We start from the raw sequence: 10,896 nt of genomic DNA, 5'->3' as shown, positions 1-10,896 counted from the left end.
CTCTGAATGTTCACACACTAGCAATTGGCCTCCCCATGCCAACAGACAATTTCCTAGCTGAAATTAGTGCACAGAAAGCAGTGCGCTAGTGTTTAAAATCATTTGAAATCGAAATTTCAGTGTGTATTCTACAGGAAAGTCATGACCGACCTTTCTCTCTGAATGTTCACACACTAGCAATTGGCCTCCCCATGCCAACAGACAATTTCCTAGCTGAAATTAGTGCACAGAAAGCAGTGCGCTAGTGTTTAAAATCATTTGAAATCGAAATTTCAGTGTGTATTCTACAGGAAAGTCATGACCGACCTTTCTCTCTGAATGTTCACACACTAGCAATTGGCCTCCCCATGCCAACAGACAATTTCCTAGCTGAAATTAGTGCACAGAAAGCAGTGCGCTAGTGTTTAAAATCATTTGAAATCGAAATTTCAGTGTGTATTCTACAGGAAAGTCATGACCGACCTTTCTCTCTGAATGTTCACACACTAGCAATTGGCCTCCCCATGCCAACAGACAATTTCCTAGCTGAAATTAGTGCACAGAAAGCAGTGCGCTAGTGTTTAAAATCATTTGAAATCGAAATTTCAGTGTGTATTCTACAGGAAAGTCATGACCGACCTTTCTCTCTGAATGTTCACACACTAGCAATTGGCCTCCCCATGCCAACAGACAATTTCCTAGCTGAAATTAGTGCACAGAAAGCAGTGCGCTAGTGTTTAAAATCATTTGAAATCGAAATTTCAGTGTGTATTCTACAGGAAAGTCATGACCGACCTTTCTCTCTGAATGTTCACACACTAGCAATTGGCCTCCCCATGCCAACAGACAATTTCCTAGCTGAAATTAGTGCACAGAAAGCAGTGCGCTAGTGTTTAAAATCATTTGAAATCGAAATTTCAGTGTGTATTCTACAGGAAAGTCATGACCGACCTTTCTCTCTGAATGTTCACACACTAGCAATTGGCCTCCCCATGCCAACAGACAATTTCCTAGCTGAAATTAGTGCACAGAAAGCAGTGCGCTAGTGTTTAAAATCATTTGAAATCGAAATTTCAGTGTGTATTCTACAGGAAAGTCATGACCGACCTTTCTCTCTGAATGTTCACACACTAGCAATTGGCCTCCCCATGCCAACAGACAATTTCCTAGCTGAAATTAGTGCACAGAAAGCAGTGCGCTAGTGTTTAAAATCATTTGAAATCGAAATTTCAGTGTGTATTCTACAGGAAAGTCATGACCGACCTTTCTCTCTGAATGTTCACACACTAGCAATTGGCCTCCCCATGCCAACAGACAATTTCCTAGCTGAAATTAGTGCACAGAAAGCAGTGCGCTAGTGTTTAAAATCATTTGAAATCGAAATTTCAGTGTGTATTCTACAGGAAAGTCATGACCGACCTTTCTCTCTGAATGTTCACACACTAGCAATTGGCCTCCCCATGCCAACAGACAATTTCCTAGCTGAAATTAGTGCACAGAAAGCAGTGCGCTAGTGTTTAAAATCATTTGAAATCGAAATTTCAGTGTGTATTCTACAGGAAAGTCATGACCGACCTTTCTCTCTGAATGTTCACACACTAGCAATTGGCCTCCCCATGCCAACAGACAATTTCCTAGCTGAAATTAGTGCACAGAAAGCAGTGCGCTAGTGTTTAAAATCATTTGAAATCGAAATTTCAGTGTGTATTCTACAGGAAAGTCATGACCGACCTTTCTCTCTGAATGTTCACACACTAGCAATTGGCCTCCCCATGCCAACAGACAATTTCCTAGCTGAAATTAGTGCACAGAAAGCAGTGCGCTAGTGTTTAAAATCATTTGAAATCGAAATTTCAGTGTGTATTCTACAGGAAAGTCATGACCGACCTTTCTCTCTGAATGTTCACACACTAGCAATTGGCCTCCCCATGCCAACAGACAATTTCCTAGCTGAAATTAGTGCACAGAAAGCAGTGCGCTAGTGTTTAAAATCATTTGAAATCGAAATTTCAGTGTGTATTCTACAGGAAAGTCATGACCGACCTTTCTCTCTGAATGTTCACACACTAGCAATTGGCCTCCCCATGCCAACAGACAATTTCCTAGCTGAAATTAGTGCACAGAAAGCAGTGCGCTAGTGTTTAAAATCATTTGAAATCGAAATTTCAGTGTGTATTCTACAGGAAAGTCATGACCGACCTTTCTCTCTGAATGTTCACACACTAGCAATTGGCCTCCCCATGCCAACAGACAATTTCCTAGCTGAAATTAGTGCACAGAAAGCAGTGCGCTAGTGTTTAAAATCATTTGAAATCGAAATTTCAGTGTGTATTCTACAGGAAAGTCATGACCGACCTTTCTCTCTGAATGTTCACACACTAGCAATTGGCCTCCCCATGCCAACAGACAATTTCCTAGCTGAAATTAGTGCACAGAAAGCAGTGCGCTAGTGTTTAAAATCATTTGAAATCTCCTAGCTGAAATCATATCATAATCCAGAATTTTGGTGTGTACTTTGCACTGGTATTACCAGTTGGTGTACTTTGTTACACTTGAAAAGCCCTGCTCTGAGTCAATCAGAATGGAGTAAATTTTTTCAGGTATATTATTATTATAACAATGATCTGTTACTATTTTCATACTATTTATGAATTAGCCTTGTAAACAGGTCAATTACAATTACTTATCACATAAGTAAGGGAAATAGTTGATGTGACTTCAGAAAAAGCTGTATTTCATTTCAGATAAATTACAAATGTAACCAAACACATGAGAACATGATTCTTGCAGTTGGGCTCATCAGTGTTTTGCCAAAGCTTTTCCATAATACTTACCCTCGAGATAACTCATTTCTTGATGTCACAGGGTAAATGATATCCAGTGGTCCTGAGAAGCTTCCATAAACACCTGTACTCATATGAAAACTTGATCAATCTATTGAACAATAAACTTTGTTTAACTCATTAAGAATACGTGTTTCTAAATTCTCTGCCGGGGTAATTTATAATGGCTCAATCACGCCTTAACTAGCGTGAGGTTGAATTTGCCTGGTCACCTTCAACAGAGCACTTCTTGCCTCGCAACCCTTGACCTCAGTGTATGCGCTAGTGGGTAAACTGATTCTAAAAATCGAAATTTGCAGGCCTTATTAACAAGAAAACAATAGTTTGCCTTTAGGGTACGAACAATCGAACACTGGAAAATGGCTCGCCAGCTGGGTGAACATTAGGAAAGTGCGCCAGTTTCGCGGGAAAAAAAAATCAAAACCAGAGAAGATGAAATAAAACAAGCAAGCTACTGTAGAGTCACTAAAAAACGGAAAAGACCCTTATTCACTCCCTCTAAAATAAAATTAAAAAACAAAGGAAAAACTTGGATGGCTCACTAAATTCTGGAACCCGCGAAGCTTATGAATGAATCCAGCAAAATAGACTCCAATCGATTTCGCATAAAATTCCGTAAAAGAAATGGCGTTTTCCCTTATCAGCCTCATTAAGCTTAACTAAAGAGCGACAATAATGCCCTTGAAATAAAAATACCTGCATCGATCCACAGCTGATTCGAGTTTTCCCTCGAAAGTCTCTTGATGACACCACTTGGTCAGCCATGACTCTTTGTTTCTCGGGGAGGGGATGTCTGGGGTTCTTTTTGGCTTGTTGCAAGGTCTTGGCCGTAGCATGAAATCGAGTTTTTTGTCCCGAAAAACAGAAATTCTGATTTTTAGCACAAAAGTCTCGCTCCGATGCCACGTCCAAGTCCTTGCAACGAGCCAAAAAGGAACCTCCCCTCCCCGAGAAACAAAGACTACTGGCTCACCCACTGGCCCACCGCTGGAGCTCAATTGGGAGGGGACTGTGTACGAGGCAAGCTATTGTGAGCGGAGTTTTTCAAACACGAATTTACGATACCTTTAAATATGGAATCTGGTAAGCAAACTGTTGTTGAAAAATGTTCTTAATTTTCCTTCCCTTTTTCCTGTCTTTTCCCACCTTAAGCTGTTCGTTTGATTCGGCCAAGTTTTCGACCCTTGCCACTCGAAAAAACGCGCTATTTCTGACATCTCAAAGTCAGGGAAAATCCGAAAATGGAAATCACTGGCCTTGTTCGCAACAGTACTTTCATGCACATTATCGCCCTTCCAAGGGGTTTCCAAGCGAACATGGCTTATTTGAACTGGGGGACTGGGGAATCGGAGAAGTGTGACAAAATATCTTAGGGAACAAGGGAAGATAATACAGTTTTAGGGATGAAAAAGCTGGGAACAAGTCTGAAAGTCATTTTGGGCTCAAGGGAACACAAGCAGTTTTTTTTTTTAAATGGAACAAGGACCGTCCTGGGAGGGCCTTGTTAACAATAACTTTAAGGTGGCTTAAACCAGTTAGGGAATGTCTCATTTATGAGAATGAACTCTGTAGCTCTGTTATGTAATGATACTATAAAAAGGCCTAGGGTCCTGCAATAATTGTTAAACCAGATGCACTCATTGATGTGAGCTAATAGGTTGCCATTAAATGCTTTTATATTTCAAAAAACCAACTCAGGTAATCCCATTTGCCCTTAGCAAAGTATTAACAGTAAAACTCTATGCAAAATGAACACAAATAAAAAAGGCATTGTCTGGAGCAAATTCAGAGCCACCTTAAAATTTACCAATGATGTTTATCGATAGTTCGATGGACATTAATAATAACTTAGAATTTCATTTAGTCCAGGATGTGAAAATCCAACCTTTCCTTTACCCTCTCAGTTGGTATGTGACCCTCGAAAATGTTCTAAAGTATATGAGAGCTTCTTAATGTACCAGTATTATTATTATTATTATTATTATTATTATTATTATTTTACCGTGCGCTTTGATTAGTACAACCAATAATTAAATAATTTATGCTTGTGTCACTGGAACAAAGTTTGATGTAAGGTTTCTAACTAATAATATCAATCTTTTTTGCTGTGTTTAGTAGAAAACCCAGATGACAGACAGGACTTGAATGGTACGTAAGCCCTTGATCTTAGAAGTAGCAATATTTGTTGTAATGTGCAGTTCATCTGACACTCTACATATTAGCAGTTGCTCTGAATAAATTAATATTATAATTTATTATGCTTGCAGCAATGCAAAGGTACATCTTCTGAAACTATTTAAATTGTTAAAATTGGGGTCCATATGCAATAAAGTCTATTTAATGTGAAAATCCAAATTTTCCTTTACCCTGTCAGTTGGTATGTGACCCTCGAAAATGTTCTAAAGTATATGAGAGCTTCTGAATCTCCTAGTATTAATATTATTATTATTATTATTTTACCGTGCACTTTGATTAGTACAACCAATAATTAAATAATTTATGCTTGTGTGACTGGAACAAAGTGTGATTTAAGGTTTCTAACTAATAATATCAATCTTTTTTGCTGTGTTTAGTAGAAAACCCAGATGACAGACAGGACTTGAATGGTACGTAAGCCCTTGATCTTAGAAGTAGCAATATTTGTTGTAATGTGCAGTTCATTTGACACTCTACATATTAGCAGTTGCTCAATAAATTAATATTATAATTTATTATGCTTGCAGCAATGCAAAGGTACATCTTCTGAAACTATTTAAATTGTTAAAATTGGGGTCCACATGCAATAAAGTCTATTTCTTTACTGAAATATTTCTTCTATGTGACAGCAGAGGAGGATAACAATGAACGAAGTAACAACAGCGGTAAGCCTTTCATCATAACAGTAACAATGCCAACTTCTGTTTGACTTGCTTAAACTACATAAGTGTATGCAGGTGTATGTACAGTGTGGAAGAAACTATTTCATTCCTGTTTACTAGAAGGAAGAAATGGAGAAGGAATTCCTCCCAAGAAACCAAAACAGCCACACCCCTACACAAGTGAGCATTGCACATTCTTTTTATTTACACATTACAACTTAGTTGTGCAAAGTGAACCAGCCATCAGTCCATGACTCGATAACGCTTCTCAATAGGGCATTTTCGAAATATCAAATATTCAGCTTGATACTGAGGCAGTGAGGAAAAAAACAAAAGAAACACGTTGGAATGAATGTGGGAAATATTTACATATCATCCACTTTTCTTTGTCTTTGTCCTCACTGCCTCACTATCAAGCTGAATTTTAATATATGGTAAAAGGCCTATTAACATTGTACATGCCAAAACAACAGCTATTCTCTTTTCTTTCTTTTTCAGGGTGTTGGAACTGTGGCGGCTGGGGTCACGTTAAGTCACAGTGCCCCAGCAAGGAAATGAAGACCCGGGAGAAACGAGGGAGGGGTGCGACAGCAGGCCGCAGTAGGGGTGCGGGTGCTAGCCGCAGTAGGGGGGGGGCGGGCATTCGCGGGAGGGGTGGGTTACCAATTCGAGGTCGTGGCAGGCCAGCAATTCGGGGTCGTGGGCGGTTACCAATTCAGGGGCGTGGTGGGCCGGCAATTCGCGGGCGTGGCGGCTCAGCAGTTCAGGGTCGGGGTGCTAGTGGTGAGAGGGGTACCATGCGTGGGAGGGGGAATAGACACATATCAATAAATCGAGGGAGGGTTATCAATATCTATTATAAGTAAAGGGAACTCTACACATTACAGTCAAGCTCTGTCTGCTATACTGAAATTCGTAGCTTATGCAGAAACATATTTCAGCTCTACAGTGAGAATTTTTCCTAAATTGCATCACTGCAAACATGCAACTGCAGGGTTTGTCTGTAACAGTGCTTGAGTCCTCCCTTTACTTCTAATAGATATTGACTATTGTTGTTGGGTTATCATTTAAGTATATGTAGATGAATAAAGATAGATAATCATCCTCATCCTTGATTAGATTGAAAATAACCAGTAAAGAATTCTAGCCAGCCAGTGTGTTTATCTACCTTTCTTCACTTACTTATCTTGCACTTATTATTTATCATATTATTTATGGCCTGCCAGGAGAGAGACACTTTTTTAGGAAGGAACCAAACCACTAATATTTGTTCGCCTTCATTAGGCACTCATGAATCTTTATCTGTTGTAGATATGTTTGGAATTGGGGAACAGAACAGTCTAGTTTCCATTTAGTTAAATGACAACAAAAGGCAAGTGAAACAATCAATTCAAATTTCCTGTTGATAAATGACATGGACTTTCTTGTGTACAAGGGTCCTGCAAGTCATCTAGCTTTAATGTATCATTAATCTGTGAACAACATTCAAATGCTAGTGTCTGTGCAAAACACATAAAGCACTCTTCATTCAGAATTATCCTTACAAAAACAACAACTAGAAAGCTAATTATTGAAATTATCATTTCTCCCAATATTAAGTTGAATAATATTGTCTTGGTCAGTAATGCCTGTTACCATAGTTACAGGGCAAAGGTATTAAGTTTCCTTTCTCTTTCCTTTCTCCTAAGACTTGGAACTGTGGTGATATTATTTTCATTTTGTTTGCTTGTACATATGTGGAATAAAATCAAAAAGCCATAGAGTCTCTCATTAAGATTTCAATCTTGCATGATATCTCTCATGTTTCTTAGCCGTACATTATTTTTTATAGATTAAAATTATTTATCAATCAGAGAAGATCCGAGTGTTTATTGCCCTGATTGTTGGTTTTTTTATTTTTCCTTTTTGTGGAAAGTCATTTGAATTGAAAGGCTTGATAAATCACTTTGGTGGCTCCAACCCTAAAAACAATCGAGATATGTCTGAGTTTCAGCTCGGGCTGAAAACCTCCTCTTGCCAACCGGGCAGTGATCACGTGGTAAATTTCTCAGCGGAAAGTTGTGAAGGAACGCAACATTGAGTCCCACCCCGCGCTTTCCCATGCCTAGTCTCTTTGACAATAATTTTTTTTTTCGCGTCGATTACTTCAACGTTGTCGTTGCTTACGCTTTCTAGTTCAACAGTGAACAAACACAAGTCTTCAGCCAAGAAACGTTTTTAATAGTAATTCCACACTGGTGTAACTATGTCAATTTGCATTAAACGCATATTCACGTGGTCATAATGCACGCTCAACAATAATACTAAACTAGAAACATTAAGGAGATGGAAAGAACGGTTTCTAATGAAATATCGCCAAAGCAATTGCTCCAAGCGTTAGAAAATGTGTTGGCGTTTTTTTTTTTCTTCGACCCAAGCAAAACAGTAAAGCACCTTACTACTACGCGAATTATTACTGGAAATAACGCTTTGTCCTTAATCGAAAGATTTCTTTTGTCCGCACTTAAGTCTTTTCAGTAAAACCCAGTACTACTTTGAAATCCCTTCGTTCACGGAACGGTTCGCACAGTTGAGCAAGGATCTCTAGTTTTCTTGAACTAGGTAGTGGGAAGCAGTGAGTCAACACCGGGTTTTACTGACTGAGACAAACTATAATCGGAAAATGAAAGGCCCAAAATCGCCCAGAATGCGTTGCGCATAATTAATCGCGTAACATGAAATCATCCAAATATGTGACGTGTACATTGACCTGAGTGCGTTTTGCCAGTCAGATTACGCGTTTGGAAAAGTCGTCATTTAAAAATAAAAACAAACGAGCGCTAAGACTAATTTTGGGCGAATTTGGTCTCTTCCTTTCTTGTGGCTGACTTTGATCAATCGGTCGCTAATATTCAGTACGAGATTATTCCGAAAAAAAATTCTATTGGGCCCGGTTGTTTAAAAGCCGATTAACGCTAATCCCTAACTAACTAAGGAGTTTATTTCTGTACTCTCGAATGCTGTTCAACGCTGATATTCGGCAAAACGTTTCGTTAGAAGAGGTCAATCTTGAAAAACAAAAATAACGGAAAAAAACTTTCATCAAAAAGTTGAAAACTTAAAACAAAAGTTTACGCTAATCCTGGATTAAGCTAATCGGCTTTCGAACAACCGGGCCCTGGTGGGAAAAGTGTCCTCTGTAGCGAACCCGCAGAAGCGATAGCGATGTCTCAAACACAAGCCTTGTTTGGCGGTCGGAGAAGAAAGACAGTACGATTACCGGAACACAGTGTCATTTCTTGGAGTCTCTTGCATAGACCTGATTGTGGATGTCAATTTTTGGTGTTCTCAATTCGTATAAACCGTCCGAATGCAAGTAAACTATGTCTATTGGGTAAATCAAGGCACTGACTTTCTCTCTGAAACTTTTTCCTGCATTCAGTCGAAATTTGCCGGGCTCTGATTCGGAAAACTCGGCTAGGTAGGCCATTTTCCTGTCTTGTGAGAGTCTCAATATTTTTGCGACGAAAACTTCAGGTACATGTTTTGTCGAGTTGGCTGCCACCAACGCTACAAATTCACCTTGGGTTGGCAGGTATTCTATGTTGCCTTCCTCGTCTTCGTCACTGAGAACTTCTACAGAATCTTCACCCAAGGTTTTACATGCCATTGAGCTTAAGAGATCGAGTGCTTTTTCCTTTTTCTGCTCTAAGGGCCGTTCGTCGTAATATTTCTGCTGCGTCCTCACGGAATGCTTCATGACGGTAGCGAGCGATTCTCTCAGGGACTGATCGCCGCTTTCTGGTAGGCTCAGAAAGTGATTTACGACCGCTTTGCGCAGGTCCACTGTTGTCAGCTTGCGAGAGAAGTACTTTTCGAACAAAGCCGACACGTAATTGGTGTAGGCTGCATGCGAGAACCTATCGCCTCTCGGACCGACGAAAAAGTAGTCGTGTTCTTTGCCGTTAAGCAAAAGCGACCTCAGCTTCGAGTTGTATAATTGTAGATGGTAAGTCAAGAATGGCATGGAGCTCAAATCAGTTCTATTTGTGCCGTATGTTTGTCTGGTCTTGTAATTATCTTCAATTAAAATAACGGAGCCATCCTCGTTAAAACAGATGAAATTATGCCCTTTCATTTGGTCTGCCGTTTGATCTTTGTAAATACGGAGCGAGATGTATTCTTTGACACGCCCAGGGTTTGCGGTGCAGTAGAGAAGAAGCAGACACAGGTTCATGGAACTTCGCGCCCTAACAGAGCCGGTTTTTTCGGTGACCTCCCACTGCAATTCACGGCATAAATCTAGTAACTCCGAGTAGACGACTTTGGATTGCCGACCGGTGACAGACACTTCTTCGACGTGCTCTTTTCTCGACAAACGCTCGAGTTGCCTCTGAATGGCCCTAATCTTTTCAAGGGAGGCTTCCCTCTCCTCACTTCGAGCGCACACGAATGGTACTTTGTCAACGCTTATTATAGCCGACAAGTATCTGCTACAGGTGACTGGCTTACTGCCTTGCTTTTCCATCATGAATTTAACAAAATCCTGGACGAGCTGCGCATTTGCGCATTGTGAAAGGGTGGGTTCCATTCCTTTTACTTTCTTCATGAACCACAGAAATATATTGACCCTTTCGAGCATTTTATCAATAGTGGACGATTGCAAAGAACTTCCCTCACGATCGCAGTTAAGATTCAGCGAGTAAAAATTTCGTATTTCAGCAAGTTCGGAACACAGACTGGTGGGCATTTCTGATTCTGAAAGAGTTTTTCTCCTTCTCGATTTTGTTACATCTTTGTCTTCGCTAGCGTCAACACAGGGGACCTGACCTTCCGCATGAGGAGAATCTGCGCCTGTGGGTGTTGCAGCACGCGTTTCCTTGTCGAGGGAATAGTTCGTTAGATGTGGAACATTGCTTTCAAGCCTAGTCGTAGCAGTTAATTCATTTCCAGTGTCCCTCAGAGAACGATCACTGCTTTGATGAGGCCCTGGCTGTGATTGAAAGACAGTGAAATTTGGCACTGGCAAACTTTGCCCCCACCAACTAGATTGATTGTCTTTTTCACTGGGGCCAACCCCCGCGACATTGGCTCCAACTGAAAATGTTGACATGAAGAAACTGGATTCTAACGGTTTGGTATTTGTTTGCAATCTGGGAGGTTGCGTAAAGTAATTGGATTGATTGTCAGGTCCGCTGTGCCGTGGCGTAAGGTTAGGCGAAGAATCGATGGTCGGT

At 40.3% G+C, this 10,896-nt stretch overlaps 1 protein-coding gene across 1 annotated transcript; it reads left to right on the top strand.

Moving 5' to 3' along the window:
• The first annotated feature begins 3,873 nt into the window (after window positions 1-3,873).
• Window positions 3,874-7,035, top strand: LOC137968915 (uncharacterized). Its single transcript, XM_068815383.1, has 7 exons — window positions 3,874-3,905; window positions 4,938-4,970; window positions 5,396-5,428; window positions 5,651-5,683; window positions 5,801-5,860; window positions 6,179-6,304; window positions 6,992-7,035. Exons 1-7 carry the CDS (start codon window positions 3,896-3,898, stop codon window positions 7,033-7,035), a joined length of 339 nt encoding a protein of 112 aa, XP_068671484.1. The 5' UTR covers window positions 3,874-3,895.
• The last annotated feature ends 3,861 nt before the right edge of the window (window positions 7,036-10,896 follow it).

Source organism: Montipora foliosa, chromosome 8 (genome assembly GCF_036669935.1).
Source record: "Montipora foliosa isolate CH-2021 chromosome 8, ASM3666993v2, whole genome shotgun sequence".
Lineage (NCBI taxonomy): Eukaryota > Metazoa > Cnidaria > Anthozoa > Scleractinia > Acroporidae > Montipora > Montipora foliosa.
Note: the sequence above shows the minus strand (reverse complement) of the source record. Positions and strands in the feature narration are given on the sequence as shown.